This window comes from Cetorhinus maximus, chromosome 8, assembly GCF_964194155.1.
Source record: "Cetorhinus maximus chromosome 8, sCetMax3.hap1.1, whole genome shotgun sequence".
In the NCBI taxonomy this organism is placed as follows: Eukaryota; Metazoa; Chordata; class Chondrichthyes; order Lamniformes; family Cetorhinidae; genus Cetorhinus; species Cetorhinus maximus.
In genome coordinates this window covers 146070874-146091820 of record NC_135886.1, presented here as the reverse complement: position 1 = coordinate 146091820, position 20947 = coordinate 146070874, and the positions used below count along the sequence as shown (strand labels likewise).

General features: G+C 44.6%; 1 protein-coding gene across 3 annotated transcripts in view; it reads right to left on the bottom strand.

The window, feature by feature from the left end:
- ints6l (integrator complex subunit 6 like) overlaps positions 1-20947 on the bottom strand; it is a 197686-nt gene that overhangs the window by 102821 nt on the left and 73918 nt on the right. Inside the window, exon 1 of one of the 3 annotated variants that reach the window (XM_078547715.1) lies at positions 10994-11097. The exons of the other annotated variants lie outside the window; for them this stretch is intronic. Within the exon in view, the coding sequence (XP_078403841.1) occupies positions 10994-11044 (51 nt within the window). The 5' untranslated portion in view covers positions 11045-11097. Of the gene's footprint in view, positions 1-10993; positions 11098-20947 lie in introns of those variants that run through there. 3 annotated transcript variants of the gene reach the window in all.

Here is a 20947-nt window from a genome sequence, read left to right as displayed (position 1 = left end):
CATCTGCCAATTGAGGCCCTTAAGTGGGAAATTAATATCCACTTAAGGGTCTCATCCCACTGTCGCTGGTATTAATCAAACAGCAGGCAAGAGGCTCACCATGCAAGAAGCATGACATGCAACTCAACGTGGGTTTGGTGGTGGGCTCCGGACCAGGCGGGGGGAACAGCAGCCTTCGTTTGCAGGCACTCGGTGCCTGATAGAGGGACCCGGCATCCTGACCCCTGTGACTGGCCCCCTCCCACCATCATTCACCTGCGGCCTGGGATCCAGCAATGATCGCAAGCCTCTGCTAGGTGTCATACTGGCAGCAGCCACCACCTCCCCTCCCATTGGCCGGCAGCTCTCGACGAGTGTGACTTCCACCCCCAGGGTACTAGATCCCAGGAGATGGGCCGCCACTACCCAGTAAAGTGCCTGACTGGCACTTAGTTTGGCAGGCCTTCCCAAAAAGAGGCAGCACAGGGCTCTCACCAGCTCTAGCCAGTGGGTGAAGCCCCATCGCCTACATTAACTACCACTCTATATTTCAGTGCCCTGTAAACTGGGAGAGCTCCCTGTATTAGTTCTACAAGTGCAGGCGAGAATGCTGTTTCAGAACTGGACTTCAATACTTTGAGAAGTGGCAAAATAAATACAAAAGTAGAAAAAAATTATATTGCTTGAAATCTGACAATGCTGAAAATTGCAGCTCAGTCAGTACCTGCCTGGAGAACATGCACAAAACACTCCCTTCACAGGGCTAGTTAACCGATTTCCAATATATTCTGAGAAAAGCTGGACAAATGTTCTTACAAAAATTACAACTTACATTTGTATAACACCTATAGCATAGATAAAAAATTTCAAGATGCTTCACAGTCACACAAGGATAAACTAAACACTGAGACAAAGGGGATATTAAAAGAATGTGATAAAAAGGAAGGGACCATCTTCAGCATTGATTTCAATATTGGCAGCCTGTTTCACTTTACAATGATCACAATATTGTGCAAGAAAATCTTTCACAATCACTGAAAATCCCAAAGTGATTTAAACACAATTCAGGATATTGGAAGTGCTTCACACAAAATTTGATACGTTGCAAAAACTACACGTTAAAAGCAAGAAATGTAGCAGCCATTTTGCACAAAGCAAGATCCCACAAACATCAGTGTGTCGCTGGCTAAATAATCTGTTTTAGTGAATGGCGGTTTGAGGGAAAAATATTTGCCAGGGTTCCGAGGAGAAACTCTCAGCTCCAGGTGTCTGCACTGGGTGCTGCTTTGAGCGCACAGAGTGTCAAACTCTGGTTTGGTGATGAGGGGAACTATAAATTAAGAAAAATAAATTTATTTAATTAACACAATGAAGATGTCAGAACGGGTGATGTGTCGTGGCTGCAGCCCATGGGAGCTCTTGGATGCTACTGCAATCCATGGCAACCACACCTATAGTAAGTGTCTGCGGCTTGAGGAGCTTTGGCTCAGAGTTAATTAGCTGGAGGCTGAGCTGCAGACATTGCGACGCATCAGGGAGGGGGAAAGTTACCTGGATACTTTGTTGCAGAAGGCAGTCACATCCCTTAGGTTAGCGTCATCTAATTTGGTCAGTGGCAGGAAGATGTGACTGTGAGACAGGCAGGTAAGGGGATCAAGAAGGTGGGAGTGGAGGAGCCTCAGCCCTTGTAACTGACCAACCAGTTAGAAGTTCTTGCACCTTGTATAGACAAGAGCGAGGGCTGGAGTGTGGATGAGCAGGCTGGCTGACCATGGCACCATGGTACAGGGAGCCATTCAAGTGGCAGGAGGGTGGTAGGGTTAATTAAAAGGAATGTTGTGGTGCTAGGGGACAGTAGTCAGGGGGATAGACACTGTTCTCTGCAGCAGAGAGCAAGGATCCAGAAGGCTATGTTGTCTGCCTGGTGCAGGGCTGGGATATTTGCTCAGGTCTGGAGAGGATCTTGCAATGGGAGGGGGATCCAGTTGTCATGATCCATGTAGGTAACAACGACAAAGGTAGAACCAGGAAAGAGGTTCTGCACAGAGGGTATAAGGAGCTAGGCACTAAATTAAAAAGCAGAACCTCAAAAGGTAGTCATGTTTGGATTATTACCTGAGCCACGTGCTAAGTGGCATAGGATAAATAAAATAAAAGATGAATGCATGGCTCAAAGACTGATGTGGGAGAAGTAGGTTCCGGTTCGTGGGTACTAGCACCAGTACAAGTGGGGGCTAGACCACAGGGACCAACTTCACCTGAACCTGGGACCAGTGTTCTAGCGAGTCGTGTAACTAGGGAAGTAGAGAGGTCTTTAAACTAAATAGAGTGCGGAAGAGATCATGTAGGGGAAGATAAGGCAATAGATCATGGTGCCTATAAAGGTAATGATAACCAGAGTATGGCAGGGGGACAGTGATTGCAAACTTGAGTATGCCAGAGGACAGGGCCAGATTTTGGAAAAACAGTAAAAATACTGAATTAAAGGCTCCATGTCAGAATGCCTGTGGCATTCGCATAAGACACATGAATTGTCAACTCAAATAGAAATTCATATGTATGACCTGATAGTCATTACAGAGACGTGACTACAAGGAAAACAAAGCTGGAACCTGAATATCCAAGAGTATGCGACATTCAGGAAGGACAGGAAGCTGAGAAATGGTCGCGGAGTAGCTCTCTTAATTAAAGAGGTCATTAGTACTGTGGTGAGGGATGACCCTAACTCTAAAGATCAAGAAGTGAAATCAGTTTGGGTGGAACTGAGAAACGGTAAAGGTCAGAAAACATTGGTGGAAGTTGTTTATAGGCCACCAAACAGCAGTGGTGATGAGAATCATGGTATAAATCAGGAAATTAGAGGTGCATGTAACAAGGGTAATACAGTAATCATGAGGGATTACAATCTACATATGGATTAGGTAAACCTAATAAGTACTAATGTTGTGGAGGGCAAATTCTTATAATGTATGCCACATGGTTTTCTAGAGCAGCACATTGAGAAACCAACTAGGGAACAAACTATTTTAGATCTAGCATTGTGTAATGAAAAAGGGCTAATTAATAATCTTGTGAATTGTAACTGTAACTAATGCTTCACAATTGTAATTTTAAAAATTACTGGAATTAATAATTTTGCTGTAATAATTAGATTGTCTCTTAAATGCCATCTGAAATGGGCTAGGAAGACACACAGTTGTATCGAACTGCCAGAAAGTCTATGAGAAATGAAACCGGACAGCCCACCCGGCAGTGACAAAGGCACAGGAAACGACATCAGCAAAGCCAGCCCTATCGGCCCTGCAAAGTCTATCTTCCTAACATCTGGGGGCTTGTACCAAAATTTGGACAGCTGTCCCACAGACTAGTCAAGCAATAGCCTAAGATGGTCATGCTCATGGAATCATACCATACAGATCATTTTCCAGACACCATCCCTGTGTATGTCCTGTCCTGGCAGAACAGACACAGCAGAGGTGGCGGCACAGTGGTATGCAGTCAGGAGGGAGTAGCTCTGGGAGTCCTCAACATTGACTCCGGACCCCATAAAGTCTCATCGCATCAGGTCAAACATGGACAAGGAAACGTTCCGATTACCACATGCCGCCCCCCTCCATCACTCAGCTGATGAATCAGTGCTCCTCCAAGTTGAACACCACTTGGAGGAAGGACTTAGGGTGGCAAGGGCACAAAACGTACTCTGGGTGTGAGACTTCAACAGCCATCACACCAAGAATGGCTCGGTATCATTATTACTGACCGAGCTGGCCGAGTCCTAAAAGGCATAGCTGCTAGACTGGGTCTGCGGCAGGTGGTGTGGGAACCAATAAGAGGGAAAACAAACTTTACCTCATCCTCACCAACCTGCCTGCTGCAGATGCATCTGTCCATGACAGTATCAGTAGGAGCGACCACATTGCACAGTCCTTCTAGAGACAAAATCCCATCTTCACATTGAGGATGCCCTCCATTGTGTTGTGCAGCACTACCACTGTGCTAAATGGGATAGAGTTCAAACAGATCTAGCGACTAAATACAGGGCATCTATGAGGCGCTGTGGGCCATCAGCAGCAGAATTGTACTCAACCACAATCTGTAACCCCATGGCCCGGCATATCCCTCACTCTACCATTACCATCTAGCCAGGGGGTCAACCCTGGTTCGATGAAGAGTGCAGGAGGGCATTCCAGGAGCAGCACCAGGCATACCTAAAAATGAGGTGTCAACTGGTGAAGCCACAACACAGGACTACTTGCTGCTTATGCTGTTTGGCACACGAGAGATAACTAAGTGATTCCGCAACCAATGGATCAGGTCTAAACTCTGCAGTCCTGCTGCATCCAGTCATGAATGGTGGTGGACAATTCAACAACTCAGTGGAGGAGGAGGCTCCACAAATATCCCCATCCTCTGATGGAGGAGCCCAGCACATCAGTGCAAAAGATAAGGCTGAAGCATTTTCAACAACCTTCAGCTAGAAGTGCCAAGTGGATAATCCATCTCGGCTTCCTCCGGAGGGCCCCAGTATCACAGATGCCAGTCTTCAGCCAATTTGATTCACTCCACATGATATCAAGAAATGGCTGAAGGCACTGGATACTGCAAAGGCTATGGGCCCTGATAATGTTCTGGAAATAGCACTGAAGACTTGTGCTCCAGAACGTCCACGCCCAGTACAGCTCCAACACTGGCATCTACCCAGCAATGTGGAAAATTGCCCAGGTACGTCCTGTACACAAAAGGCAGGACACCCAACTCAGCCAATTACCACCCCATCAGTCCACTCTTGATCATCAGTAAAGTAATGGAAGGGGTCATCAACAGTGCTATCAAGCGGCACTTGCTTAGCAATAACCTGCTTGCTGACGCTCAGTTTGGGTTCCACCAGGGCCACTCAGCTCCTGACCTCATTACAGCCTTGGTTCCAACATGGACAAAGGATCTGAACTCCAGAAGTGAGTTGAGTGTGACTGCCCTGGACATCAAGGCAGTATTTGACCAAGTGGAACATCAAGGAGTCCTAGCAAAACTGGAGTCAATGGGAATCAGGAGGAAAACTCTCTAGTGGTTGGAGTCATACCTAGCACAAAAGAAGATGGTTGTGGTTCACAGAATCTTTACAGTGCAGGAGGAGGCCATTTGACCCATCGAATCTGCACTGGCTCTCTGAAAGAGCATTCTATTTAATCCCATTCCCCTGGCTTATCCCCATAGCCTTGCACATTCTTTCTTTTAAGGTAGCAGTCCAACCCCCCTTTGAATATCACAATCAAACCTGTCTGCACCACACTCTCAGGAAGTTGGTTCCAGGCTCCAACCACTCTCTGGATGAAAGCATTTTTCCTCATATCACTTTTACTCCTTTCGCCAATTATTTTGAATCTGTGCCCTCTAGTTCTTGATGCTCTCGAGTGGGAACAATTTCTCACTATTTACCCTATCCATACCAGTCAGGGTTTTGAATACCTCTAAGAAGTCTCCTCTCAGCCTTCTTTACTCCAAGGAAAACATCCCATCCTCACCAATCTATCCTCTTAGCTATAGTTCTTCATCCTTGGAAGCAATCTTGTGAATCCCCTCTGTACTCTTTCTAATGCCTTCATATCCTTCCTCAAGAATGGTGCCCAGAACTGGACGCAGTACTCCAGATGAGACCTAACTAGCGTCTTATAAAAGTTCAACATGACCTCCTTACTCTTGCACTCAATGCCCCAATTAATAAAGCCTAAGATACTATATGCTTTATTAACTGCTCTCTCAACATGCTCTACCATCTTCAATGACTTATGTACATATACACTGAGGTCCCTCTATTCCTGAACCTCCTTTAGAGTTTCTCCCTTTATTTTACACTGTCTCACCATATTCTTCTTGCCAAAACAAATCACCTCACACTTCTCTGCATTGAACTTCATCTGGCACTTGTCTGCCCAATCCACCAACATGTCTATGTCTTTTTGAAGTTCAAGACTATCCTCATCACAGTTGACAACGTTGAAATTATGCCCTGCACACCAGAGTCTAGGTCGATCATATCAGGAAGAGCACGGGTCCCAACACTGACCCCTGGGAAACTCCACTACAAACCTTCCTCCAATCTGAAGAACAACCATTTATCACTACTCTCTGATTCCTGCCACTCAGTCAATTTCTTAGCCAAGTGCCTACTCTCCCTTTTATTGCATCAGCTAGAATTTTGCTCACAAGTCTGTTGGTGGCACTGTAGTGTTTCCCTACCACTGAAGCCAAACTATGGTTGCCGGCTTTATCCTTGCACCCCTTTTTGAACAAGGGTGTAACACTCACAATTCTCCAGTCCTCCGGCACCATCCCTGTGTCTAAGGAAGATGGAAGATTATCACTAGTGTCTCTGCAATTTCTACTCTCACTTCCCTCAGTCCTCTTGGATGGATCTCATCCAGTCCTGGTACCTTATCTATTTTAAGTAAAGATAGCCTTTCCAAAGTCTCTTTCCTCTCAATTGTAAGTTCGCCGAGTGTACCAGTTATCTCCTCTCTCACCTCGGCCTGGGTAGCATCTTCTTTCTTTGTAAAGACAGATGCAAAGTACTCATTTAATACCTCCGCTATTTCTCCTGCCTCAACATGCATGTCCCCTTTTTTTTGTCCCTAATTGGCCTCTTTCTTTTGCCGCCCTTTTATTATTTATATGCTTATAGAAGACCTTGATTCCCTTTTATATTAGCTGTCACTTTTTTCATGCTTTCTCCTTGCTTTTCTTATTCATTTTTTCACTCCCCCGGGTCCATCTATATTCACCCTGATTTGGATTTTCTACCTGACATCTGTCGTACAAGCATTTCTTCCTCTTAATCTTCACCTCTATCTCTATCATCATCCAGGGCATTCCGGATTTATTTGTCCTATCTTTCCTCTTCAAGGGAACATACCATAACATTCCCTGCAATACTTTTTCTTTGAAGGTATCCTATTGTTCAGCCACTGTCTTTTCTGCAAACATTTGATTCCAACTCACTTGACTTAGATGCTTTCTCATCCCATCAAAATTGGTTTTCCTCCAATTAATTAACCCTGTTCTGAATTGTTCCTTGTCCTTCTCCATGGCCAACCTGAACCTTATGATACAAAGGTCACTGTCCCCTAGAGGCTCTCCCACTGATGTTTGATCGACTTGGGACAACTCATTCCCCAGGACCAGGTCCAACTGTGCCTGTCCTCTTGTTGGACTGGAAACATACTGCTACAGAAAATTATCTTGAACATATTCCAGGAACTCGCGCCCTTCTTGTCCCTTTATTCCGATCCCAGTCTATATTTGAATAACTGAAGTTCCCATTTATGATTATGCGATAATTCTTGCACCTCTCTGTAATTGCTTCGCAAATTTGTTTCTCTCATCCCTTCCACTGGTTGGTGGTCTATATACTACACCGATCAATGTTTTTGCATCTTTTTCATTCTTTATCTCTATCCATCCTTGGCCCCTCTGGAATATCTTCTCTCTCTCCAGTACTGTAATGCCATCTTTAATCAATATTGCCACTTCTACCATCTCCCCCTTTTCTTCTTTTCCTGCCTCTCCTAAACACCTTGTACTCAGGAATGTTAAATGCCCAGGAATGTTAAATGCCCAGGAATGTTAAATGTCCAGTCCTGCCATTTTATGAGCTGGGTCTCTGTTATAGCAATATCATAATTCCCTTTGTCAACCTGTGCCTGTCATTCACCAATCTTATTAACCACACTCCATGCATTCACATACATGCACATTAATCCTGATTTAGGCTTTTTTACTTTCCCCCTTACTCTGATGTCATCTGATGCCTTTCTATTGCTTTCTCTACTTCTATCAAACTCTCCAAGTATTCTATCTAACTTGATACTACTCTGTGATATATGTTCATCATGAGTTAATACTTCCCTACTTCCCACTGGCAGTTCCTCCCCTCTCTACCCTAAATTTCCCCTCAGGTTCCCATCCTCCTGCTAATCTAGTTTAAAGCCTACCCAAAAGTCCTGTTAAGGTGTAACCCATATTTCGTGGTACAGGTCCCATCTGCCCAAGAACTGGTCCCAATGCCTCAGAAATCTAAAGCCCTCCCTCCTACTCCATTTCTCTAGCCATGTGTTGAACTGCTCAATCTTCCTATTCTTATGTTCACTAGCACGTGGCACAGGGAGTAATCCTGAGATTACTGCTCAAGGTCCTGCTTTTTAATTCCCTTCCTAACTCCCTAAAATCCACTTTCAGGACACCATCCCTTTTCCTACCTATGTCACTGGCCCCAATGTGGACCAAGACCTTTGGCTGCTCACCCTCCGCCAAAAGAATATCCTGCAGCCGCTTTGTGACATCCTTGACCCTGGCACCAGGGAGACAACATATCATCCTGGAGTCACATCTACAGCTGCGGAAATGCCTGTGTGCTCCTCTAACTATGGAATTCCCCGGCTACCACAGCGCTTCCACACCTCCCCTCCTGTGCACCTGAGCCACCCGTGGTGCCACAAACTTGGCTATTGCTACAATCCTCTGAGGAACCATCTTGCTCACCAGTATCCAAAATGGAAAAGCAGTTGGAGAGTGAGATAGCCTCAGGGGATTCTTGCACTATCCACCTGTTTCTCCTAGATACTCTAGCAGTCACCAGTTCCCTCTCTGCCTGTGTACTTCTTAGCTGCGGCGTGCTAAGTAAACGTGCTCTCCACATAATCCTCAGCCTTGTAGATGCACCACAGTGACTCCAGCCGCCACTTGAGTTACGCAACCTGGAGCTCATGTTTCTGCAGCAGGTGACACTTCCAACAGATGTAGTCATCGATGGCATTTTATAACTGCATAACTTCCCACATCCCACAGGATACACACTCCACGTGGCTGAGCTGCCCTGACATACCTTAAACTTTTTATGAACCTTAAACTTTTTATGAACTGTTTAATGGAGAATAGTACAACAACTCACTGGTCACTCACCAATCACCTCCTCTGTGCCAAGTCTGGAAAGGTCTTTACTTACCAACCAATCAGCTTACAGGACCTCCTGTCACTTTTAGATTCAATCTGTAAACTCTGGGCTCCCTTTCTCCCTCCTCTGCTTTATGGGCTCTCTTTCTCCAAACTGCCACTGCTTTATGGGCTTCCCCTGTAGCCAAGTGCCAGCCACCTACTAGAGACTGAGGAAAGGTAGAAAATGAAAGGATCACTTCTTCCTTCCCTCATTCACCAAACTCCAACTTAGGCACTCTAATGCACTCAGAGCAGCACACCAGTCCAGTGGTTGTTGGAGGTCAATCATCTCAGTTCCAGGACATCGCTGCAGGAGTTCCTCAGGGTAGTGTCCTCGGCCCAACCATCTTCAGCTGCTTCATCAATGACCTTCCTTCCATCATAAGGTCAGAAGTGGGGATGTTCACTGATGATTGCACAACGTTCAGCACCATTCGCGACTCCTCAGATACTGAAGCAGTCCATGTGCAAATGCAGCAAGACCTGGACAATATCCAGGTTTGGGCTGACAAGTGGCAAGTCACATTCGCGCCACACAAATGTTTGGCAATGACCATCTCCAAAAAGAGAGAATTTATCCATTGCTCATTTATATTCAATGGCATTGCCATTGCTGAATCCCCCATTATTAACATCTTGAGGGTTACCATTGACTAGAAACTGAACTGGACTAGTCATATGAATATTGTGGCTACTAGAGCTGGTCAAAGTCTAGGAATCCTGCAGTGAGTAACTTACCTCCTGAGTCCCCAGAGCCTGTCCACCATCTACAAGGCACAAGTCAGGAGTGTGACGGAATACTCCCCACTTGCCTGGATGAGTGCAGCGTCAAGAACATTCAAGAAGCTCAAAACCATCCAGGAAAAAGCAGCCCGCTTTATTGGCACCCCATCCACAAACATTCACTCCCTCCACCACCGACGCACAGTAGCAGCAGTGTGCACCATCTACAACTGGAATTCACCAAGGCTCCTTCGACAGCACCTTCCAAGCCCATCACCATTACCACCTAGAAGGACGGCAGCAGGTAGATGGGGAGACCATCACCTGGAAGTTCTCCTCCAAGCCACACACTATCCTGACTTGGAAATATATCCCTCACTGTCGCTGGGTCAAAATCCTAGAAATCCCTCCCTAACAGCACTGGAGGTGTACCTACACCATATGGACTGCAGCGGTTCAAGTAAACAGCTCACCACCATCTTCTCAAAGGCAATTAGTGATGGGTAATAAACGCTGGCCTAGCCAGCGATGCCCACATCCCTTGAATGAATTTAGAACCTTAAGGAAAGAGTGGCACTAATATGATAGAATTTTACAATAGTTTGAAGGTGATGTCCTTCAAATCAGAGACTACGGTTTTAAATCTAAACAAAGGAAACTATGAGGGTGTGAAGGACAAATTGGCTATGGTTGATTGGTAATCTAAGTTAAAAGATGTGACAGTAGACATGCAATGGCTAACATTTGAAGAACTAATAGATCGTTTACCACAAATCTACATTCCCTTAATGCATAAAAACCCAGCAAGGAAAGTGTTCCAATCATGACTAATGAAGGAAATCAAGGGTTGCATTAGATGCAAGGAAGAGGTGTATAAAGTTGCCAAAAAAATGGTAAGCTCAAGAATTGGGAGCATTTTAGGATTCTGCAAAGGAGGACCAAGAAAAAGATTAAGAAAGGGGATGTAGAATATGACAGCAAACTAGCAAGAAACATAAAAACAGACTATAAATGCTTCTATAGGTATGTAAAAGGGAAAAGATTAGCAAAAACAATTGTGGGTCTATTACAAGCAGAGTCAGGAGAGTTTATCATGGGGAGTAAGGAAATGGCAGAGAAACTATACGAATACTTCATGTCAATCTTCACAGAAGAAAATACTAAAAACAGCCTAGAAATAATGGGAGAATCAAGGGACTAGTATAAATAAGGAACTACAAGGTATTATTAGTAAAAATCTAGTATAAGAGAAATTAATGGGGCTTAAAGTAGATAAATCCACTGGACCTGATGATCTACATACCAGAGTGTTGAAAGAGGTGGCTGTAGAGATAGTAGATGCATTGGTGGTCATCTTTCAAAATTCTAGAGACGCTGGAATGGTTCCTGCAGATTGGATGGTGGCAAATGTAACCCCACTATTTAAGAAAGGAGGAAGAGAGAAAATGGGAACTACAGACCTGTTAGCCTGACATCAGGAGTAGGGAAAATGCTAGAATCTATAATAAAGGATGTGATAACAAGACACTTAGACAATAATGGTGGGATTAGGCAGAGTCAACAGGGATTTATAAAAGAGTAATCATGTTTAACAAACCTGTTGGGAGTTTTTTTGAGAATGTAACGAGCAGAATAAATAAGGGGGAACTGATGGATGCGGTATATTTAGATTTGCACCAAGATTTTGATGAGGTCCCACACAAGAGGTTGGTAAACAAAATTAGAGCACATGGGACTGGGGGGGGAAATATGCTGGCATGGATTCAGAACTGGTTAACAGACAGAAAACAGAGTAGGAATAAATGGGTCATTTTCAGTTTGGCAGGCTATAACTGGTGGGGTTCCACAAGAATCAGAGTTTGGACCCCAGCTATTCACGATCTAGGTCAATGATTTGGATGTGGGAATTAAAGGTAATAATTTCTAATTTGCAGATGACAGAAGACTAGGTGCAAGCATGAGGAAAATGCAGAGATGCTTCAAGGGGATTTGGAGAGGCTAAGCGAGTAGACAAAAATTTGGCAGATGGAATACAATGTGGAGAAATGTGAGGTTATCCACTTGGTTAGGAAGAACAGAAATGCAGAGTATTTCTTAAATGGTGAGAAACTGGGAAGTGTTGAACTTCAAAGGGATGTGGGTGTCCATGTTCATGGGTCACTGAAAGCTAACAGGCAGGTACAGCAAGCAATTAAGGTCAATGGTATGTTGGCCTTGATTGCAAGAGGATTGGAGTATATGAGTAAGGGTATCTTACTACAATTATAGAAAGCCTTGGTGATGCCTCACTTCAAGTACTATGTGCAGCCAGCTTTGGTCTCCTTACCCAAAGAAAGATATACTTGCCATAGAAGGGAGTACAAAGAAGGCTCACTAAATTAATTCCTGGGATAGAGGGATTGTCCTGTGAGGAACGATTAAATAAACTGGGCCTTTATTCTCTTGAGTTTAGAAGAATAAGGGGTGATCTCATTCAAACATACAAAATTTTTACAGGGCTCAATAGGGTAGATGCAGGAAAGATGTTTCCCCTCCCTGGGGTGTCTAGAACCGAGGACCCAGTCTCAGAATATGGGGCCAGTCATTTAGAATTGAGATGAGGTGGAATTTCTTTATTCAGAGGGCGGTGAATCTTTGGAATAATCTGCCTCAGAGGGCTGTGGAGGCTTCAGTCATTGAGTATGTTCAAGACTGAGATTGATAGATTTCTACATATTAAAACCAAAGGATAGGGGAAACTGCAGGAAAATGGTGCTGAATAGATAATCAGCCATGATTTCATTGAATGAAGGAGGGGCTCAAAGGGCTGAATGGCCTACTCCTGCTTCTAGGTGATGAGGTATGGGGGGTGATGGGGGAGTGGAACAGCAAGTCACAGAGGAAATGGTCCCTATGGAATGCTGACAAGTGGGGTGAGGGGGAGATGTGTTTGGTGGTGGCATCGAGCTGGAGTTGGCAGGAATGGCGGATGATGATCCTTTGAATGCGGAGGCTGGTGGGGTGAAAGATGAGGACAAGGGGGACCCTATCATGGTCTGGGAGGGAGAGGAAAGGGTGAGGGCAGAGGCGCGGGAGATGGGTCAGACACGGTTGAGGGCCCCGTCAACCACAGTGGGCGAGGGGGAACCATGGTTAAGGAAGGAGGAAGACATGTCAGGAACGCCGTTTTGGAAAGTGGCATCATCAGAACAGATGTGACAGAGGCGAAGGAACTGAGGGAGTGGGCTGGAGTTCTAACAGGAAACAGGGTGCGAGGAGCTGAAGTCGAGATAGCTGTGGGAGTCGGTGGGCTTGTAATGAATGTTGGTGGACAGTCTATCATCAGAAATGGAGATAGAGAAGTCAGGGGTGGGAAGGGTCAGAAATGGACCATGTGAAGGTGATATGGGTGTGGAAATTTTCTAGGTCCAGGCAAGAGCATGAAGCGGCACTGGTAATGTATCAAAAAAAAGAGTTGTGGGAGGGGCCCTGAGTAGGACTGGAACAAGGAATGTTCCACATACCCGCATAAAGAGACAGGCATAACTGTGGCCCATGCAAACTGGAGGAACAGCACCTCATCTTCCGATTAGACACTTTACAGCCTTCCAGACTTAACATTGAATTCAACAACTTCAAACCATGAACTCCCTCCTCTATCTTCCCCATTTTTAAAATCACTTTTTAAAATGTTATTTTTATTTTTTATTTACTTATTTTTGTTTTTATTCATTGTTTTATCCCTAATATCCTTTTTCCCCAACCACTGCCCCCTCTCCCCACACCTCCCCAAAAGGGTCATATGTCACATGTTCTAAGTTGTTCTTTCATATTCATTACCATTGTTCTGCCATTAACACTTTCTGCTTTCTTACCTTGATGCCACTATCAGCACCTTCTTTAGTCTTCATCACTACCATTAACATTCCCTTTGTCTTGTGTCCATGACATCTTTGTCAATCTCTCCTTAGCCCCCACATATTGCCGACCTTCTATCCAGATTTACCTGTTCCACCCCCCTTAAAACAGTATAAATTCCATCATATTTCTAGTTCACTTTAGCTCCGAAGAGTCATATGGGCTCGAAACGTTAACTCTGTTTGTCTCTCTCCACAGATGCTGTGAGACTTGCTGAGTTTTTCCAGCATTTTCTGTTTTTATTTCTTATGCTTTTATGTTCTTCTTCAAAACAGTGCAATGGGATCTTTCACATCCACCTGAGGAAGCAAAACCAGAATTCACAGTCGTAGAGTCATGGAGGTCTTCAGCACCCTCAGTGCAGCAGAAAAAGGCCCTTCGGCCCATCGAGTCTGCCGGTCAAACTATTCTAATCCCACATTCCAGCACTAGGCCCATAGCCTTGTATGCCATGGCATCGCAAGTGCACATCCAAATGCTTCTTAAATGTTACGAGGGTTTCTGCCTCTACCACCCTTTCAGGTAGTGAGTTCCAGATTCCCACCACCCTCTGGCTGACAAAATTCTTCCTCACATCCCCTCTAAACCTCCTGCCCCTTACCTTAAATCTATGCCCCCTGGTTATTGATCCCTCCACCAAGGGGAAAAATTATGCCCCTCATAATTTTATACACCTCAATCATGTCCCCCCTCAATCTCCTTTGCTCCAGGGAAAATAGCCCCAATCTATCCAATCTCTCCTCATAACTAAAACTCTCCAGCCCAGGCAACATCCTGGTAAATCTCCTCTGCACTCTCTCGAGTACAATCACATCCTTCCTATAATGCAGATTCCAGAACTGCACGCAATACTCTAGCTGTGGCCTAACCAGCGTTTTATACAGTTCCAGCATAACCTCCCTGCTCTTATATTCTATGTCTCGGCTAATAAAGGCAAGTGTCCCATATGCCTTCTTAATCACCTTATCTACCTGTCCCGCTACCTTAAGGGACCGGTGGACATGCACACCAAGGTCCCTTTGATCCTCGGTACTTCCCAGGGTCCTACCATTCATCGTGTATTCCCATGCCTTGTTTGTCCTGCCCAGGTGCAGGACGAATTGTGCCAGAGCCTTCTGACTTAAGTAACTCAGCAAACCTTCAGTGACTTGAGCACATAAGCTTGGGCAACACTCCAGTGCCGTACTGAGGGAGCGCTGCATTATCAGAATGTCAGTACTGATGGGACACTGCACTGTTAGAGGGTCAGTACTGAGAGAGGTGGCTGCACTGTTGGAGGGTCAGTACTGAGGGGGCGCTGCACTGTCGGAGGGTCAGTACTGAGGGGGGGGGGGCTGCACTGTCAGAGGGTCAGTACTGAGGGAGGGGGCTGCACTGTCAGAGGGTCAGTACTGAGGGAGTGCTGCACTGTTGGAGGGTCAGTACTGAGGGGGCGCAGCACTGTCAGAGGGTCAGTACTGAGGGGGGTGACTGCACTGTCAGAGGGTCAGTACTGAGGGGGGTGACTGCACTGTCGGAGGGTCAGTACTGAGGGAGGGGGCTGCACTGTCAGAGGGTCAGTACTGAGGGAGGGGGCTGCACTGTCAGAGGGTCAGTACTGAGGGAGTGCTGCACTGTCAGAGGGTCAGTACTGAGGGAGCATTGCATTAGTTTTTTGAATTGAAATTAGAACAGCTATTTTTTTAAAACGTATTTTGTATTATTTTGTATTCCCACATTCTATCCTCCTTAAACCTGAGATCATCCAAACTCTGCTGCCTGTCTTTTAACTCACAGCAAGTCCCATTCCCTTATCATCCTTGTGCTCATTGACCCACATTGGCTCCTGGTCAAACAACATCCTGATTTCAAAATTTTCATCCTTGTCTTCAAATCCCTGCCTTATCGCTATCTCTGCAGCTCTACAACTCTCCAAGATATCCGAGGGCATTTAGAAAAGTTTAAGGCAATCAGACAGAGTCAACATGGTTTTGTGAAAGGGAAATCATGTTTAATCAATTCACTGGAGTTCTTTGAAGGAGTCACATGTGCGTAAAGGGGAACCAGTGTATGTACTGTGCTTAGATTTCCAGAAGGCATTTGATAAGGTGCCACATCAAAGGTTATTGCAGAAAACAAAAGCTCATGGTGCAGAGGGCAATATATTGGCATGGATAGAAGATTGGCTAGCTAACAGGAAACAGAGGGTAGCCATAAGTGGGTTTTGGTCAACGGGATGTAACGAGTGGTGTGCCACAGGGATCAGCGCTGGGGTCTCAACTTTTTACAATTTATATAAATGACTTGAAGGGACAGATGGTACAGTTGCCAAATTTGCCGACGACACAAAGATAGGTTGGGAAGTAAGCTGTGAAGAGGACACAAGGAGGCTACAAAGTGACATAGATAGGTTAAGTGAGTGGGCAAAGATTTGGCAAATAGAGTATAATGTGGGCAAATGTGAAATTGTCCATTTTGGCAGGAAGAATAAAAAAAGCTTATTATCTAAATGGTGAGAGACTGCAGAGCTCTGAGATTCAGAGGGATCTGGGTGTCCTAGTGCATGAATCACAAAAGGCTAGTATGGACATACAGCAGGTAATTAGGAAAGCTGATAGGATGTTATTGTTTATTGCAAGGGGAATTGAGTACAAAAGTAAGGAGGTTATGCTTCAGCTGTATAGGACACTGGTGAGACCACATCTGGTGTACTGTACAGTATTGGTCTCCTTATTTAAGGAAGGATGTAAATGCGTTAGAAGTTCAGAGATTTATTAGACTAATACCTGGAATGGGCCGGTTGTCTTATGAGAAAAGGCTGGACAGGTTAGGCTGGTATCCACTGGAGTTTAGAAGAGTAAGATGTGACTTAATTGAAACCTTTAAGATCCAGAGGGGTCTTGACAGAATGGATATGGAGAGGATGTTTCCTCTTGTGGGAGAATCTAGAACTTGCAGTCACGGTTTAAAAATAAGGGGTCACTCATTTAAGACAGAGATGAGGAGAAATTTTTTTCCCTCAGAGGGTCGTGAGGCTTTGGAACTCTTTCTCAATAGGTGGTGGAAACAAAGTCTTTGAATATTTTTAAAGGCAGATCTAGTTAGATTCTTGATTAACAAGGGGGTGAAATGTTATTGGGGGTAGGCAGGAGGTTACAATCCGATGTCCTTAAAACCTACCTTTTTTAACTAAGATTTTTGTCATCTGGCCTAATATCTCCATACATGGTTCATACTTTGTTTTTTAATGCTCCTATGAAACGCCTTGGGACATTGCATTATGTTAAAGGTGCTATATAAATGTAAGTTGTTGTAATAGTAGGCAACCGTCTGTCTCAGGAGATGATGAACTGTGCCGGGAGTCTATTTTACTTCTGGATTGAACATTGTCTGTTGTGGCTGCAGAGGCCCATTGGAGTGTGCCAATCCCTTCCACAGATGGCACAGATGAATAATGTTGGCCCAAGTTCAACTGACGTTTTTCTCTTCTGCCAGACTCTTTCCAACTATCTAGTCATTTCTTTTGTCCTCTGCTTTATCCACTCCCTTCCTGACTGCTTGTCTCCAGGCACTCAGTCAGCAGCATGGACTTCCCATGCATCGACTCCGATCCCAGTCAACTTGAGGTCTCGCTTACAAACATCCTTGTATCACAGTAGGCAACCTGTTGGTCTCGTACCGACAGCAAACTAGCCATAGAGCATGACTTTGGAAATGTGGCCATCATACAAACGCAGACTGGGTGGCACTTTGCAGAACACTCTGTCCAGTCCACAAGCACGATCCCAAGCTTCCTGTTGCTTGTGATTTTAATACTGCACATTGTTCCCACTCTGACCTCTCCGTCCTTGGCTTGCCACAGTGTTTCAAAGAAGCTCAACACAAGCTCAAACAGCAGCTCATCTTTCGTCTCAGCACCCTACAGCCTCTGGACTCATCACTGAGTTCAACAGCTTTAGATCATAACCTCTACCTCCACCTTGTTCTGTGATTTTTGGGGTTTTGTTTGGCTGGCTTGTTTTTTTTTATCCCTTCATTTTTCATTCAGATGGTTGCTTTATAGTCATTCACACTTCATTTGGACAAAACCTTTGTTTCTTATTATCCCCATTACCACAGTCTTTGGGCTTTTGCACCTTGAAATCTTTTGTTACTTAATCTCTCCTTCCCTCCACCCTATCACAGACCTTCCCTTTTCTTCCTGCCCCCTTCTAATGGCTTAAACTCTTAACTTTTAATTTTTCTTCAGTTCTGATGACAGGAAATCAGCCTTAAACATCAACTCTTTTTGGCTCCACAGATGCTGCCTGACCTGTTGATTATTTCCAGCAGTTTTGTTTTTATTTTAGATTTCCAGCATCCAAAGTATTTTGCTTTTGTATACCATGATCTCTGTCTTACCCAGCCCGTGTAGCAAAACTTTCAATGCTCCAATAACCCACAAAATAAGTTTCCCTTGACTCTCTGAAAGGGTTTTAAACTGGGTTCTAAACCGGCTGGTCAGTATTTGATCAAGTTAATGTCACTGGCAGGGCAGTCAAACTCTGAAAGTTAGTTCAACTCAAAATAACTCAGTTCTCATTTGTCTCAGGATCCAAGGTTTATATTGTAGCGGGCCAACATAAATTATAAAATACAAGCATAATCAAGGAAGACTGACTCATGGTCCCACACTTAAAAATTGTGAACAAAGTCTAAGGCTTATTGTTATGAGCCCCATAGAGACCGATAACTTTTTAAAGAGATGAATTTCCCAAATGACCAATGGAAATAAACCGTAGGGATAGGATTTCACTTTTTATGACTTATGTTGCAACAAGCAAACTAAAATCAAGATAAGCTAAAATCAACATAGATCAAACACTAATTAACAGGCAATTAATACATCAAACTAAAGAAAAAGGTAAGTGTCGCATTCATGAACTAATACAACCGAATTATGAAACAGTTTCATGCAATGCCTCACTTCTGACTGATATAGAGCAGACCCGCAACCACTCCCAGCTTGCCAGCAGAGGTTCACTTCTCCCCGCCACACCAGGCCAAAACTTCTGGTGTCCTTCGACAATCATTCTACTCAGCCCAACTCTTCCTGGATACCATTACAACCAGCAAGGCACACCTTGCCGACTCTCCGTTCCTTAAATCTTCAAGAACCCCATCTATTCTGTTCCCTTTCTTTTGAACAGAAACCGAACTTTCACCAGCATCCTCCATGGTTGGTAAATCAAAATAATTCATCCTCCTTTCCCACAGCAGTCAACCCTTTGATTCTGCATCTCAAACTGCAGCTGTTCTTTTTGAGAGGTACGGTGAAAAGGTGTTAAAACTGCCAACCTCATTGGGTTTCTGTTTGAAACCAGATCACATGAACATGTCTGAGCTGAGTTGTTTATCCAGAATTCTCTGTTTGACTTCGGGATAAAGGTACGTTTCAAAACATAACCGACTTGTAAAGTTCCGCTTTCACTATTGATGAACTGAGCACTCGTAAGAACATATGAAATTGGAACAGGAAGCTGCTCTTTAGCTCTGCTCCGCCATTCAATAATATCATGGCTAATCCTTTACCTCAACCCCACCATCGCCCTCAATTCCCTTAGCATCTAGAAATTTATCGATCTCATTGCAAATATGCTCAAATACTGAACATCCACAGCTCTCTGGGGTAAAGAATTCCAAAGATTCACAACCGTTTGAGTGAAAAAGTTTCTCCACATTTCACATTGGATTCCCCAGCCAGAGCAAACACTTTCTCAGCATCTACCTGTCAAGCCCCTTAAAAATAATTAATTAGATAATTTTAATTAGATCAACTCTCATTCTTCTAAACTCGAGGGAACATAGATCTGGTCTACTCAATCTCTCCTCGAACAATCCCCTTAACCCAGGGATCTAGTAAACCTTTGTTGCATTCCCTCTAGGGCGAGTATATCCTTCCTTCAGTACGGAGGGGAAAACGACACACAGTACTCTAGCCGTGGTCTCACTGAAGTCCTATATAACTGCAGTAAGACTTCTTACTCTCACACTCCAATTCCTTTGTAACAAAAGCTAACATGTCATTTGCCTTCAGAATGGATTGTTATACCAGCATATTAACTTTCTGTAATTAAGGACACCTAGATCCGACTGGATGCCAACATTTCACAGTTCCTAATCATTTAAAAAGTATTCTGTTTTTATTTCTTTCTACAAAAGGCTTCAAACTTTGCCAGCTTATATCCTCATGATATAGATGAGGTCAGAGTGATGACCCTTGACATCAAGGCAGCATCTGACCAGAGGTGGCATTAAGGAGACCAAGCAAAATTGAAGTCTGTGGGAATCTGGGAGAAATACTCCACTGGTTGGAGTCATAACTGGCACAAAGGAAGATGGTTGTGGTTTTTGGAGATCAATCATCTCAGCTCCAGAACATCACTGCAGTAGTTTCTCAGGGCAGTATTCAAGGCCCAACCATCTTCAGCTGCTTCATCAATAACCTTCCATCATAAGGTCAGAAGCAAGGATGTTCACTGATGCAGTGTTCACAGCCCCTCAAATGAAGTAATCCATGCCTGCATGCAACAAGATCTGGATAACATTCAGGCTTGGACTAAGAAGCGGCAAGAAACATTGCCTGGCAGGAATGACAATCTCCAACAAGAGGGAATCTAACCATCTCCGCATGACATTCAACAGTATTACAACCGCTGAATCCCCATCAACATCCTGTCGGTTACCATTGGCTAGAAACCTAAATGAGTAGCCACATAAATACTGCGGCTGCAAGAACAGACCAGGGCTGAGCATTCTGTGGCAAGTAACTAATCTCCTGACCCCCCCAAAGCCTGTCCACCATCTACAAGGCACAAGTCAGCAGTATGATGGAGTACTCTCCACCTGCCTTGGATGAGTACAGCTCCAACAACACTCAGGAAGCGTGGCACTATCTCGGTCAAAGAAGCTGACTTGACTGACACCACGTCCACCACCTTAAACTTTCATGCCTTGCACCACCAGCCCACCGTGGCAGCAGTGCATACTATCCACAAAACGCAATATAGCAACTCATCAAGCTTCCTCCAATATCACCTTTCATATCTGCAAGTCCAGCACCTAGAAAAACAAGGGCAGGTGGTGTATAGAACACAACCACCTGCAATTTTCCCTCCAACTCACATAGCATCCTGACTGGGAACTATAATGGTTGTTTTCTCACTGTCGCTGGGTAAAAATCATTCCTACAAACATATGGGGCAGGATCTTTAGGCCGGCAAGCGGGGGACGGGGCCTGCTTGCTAACGCGGGACGATGTCGGGCGGAACTCCCAACGTCACCCCGAGTCATTTCCATTTTCAGGTCGGCGGGGACGCAGCCGAATCAGCTGTGCGTCTGC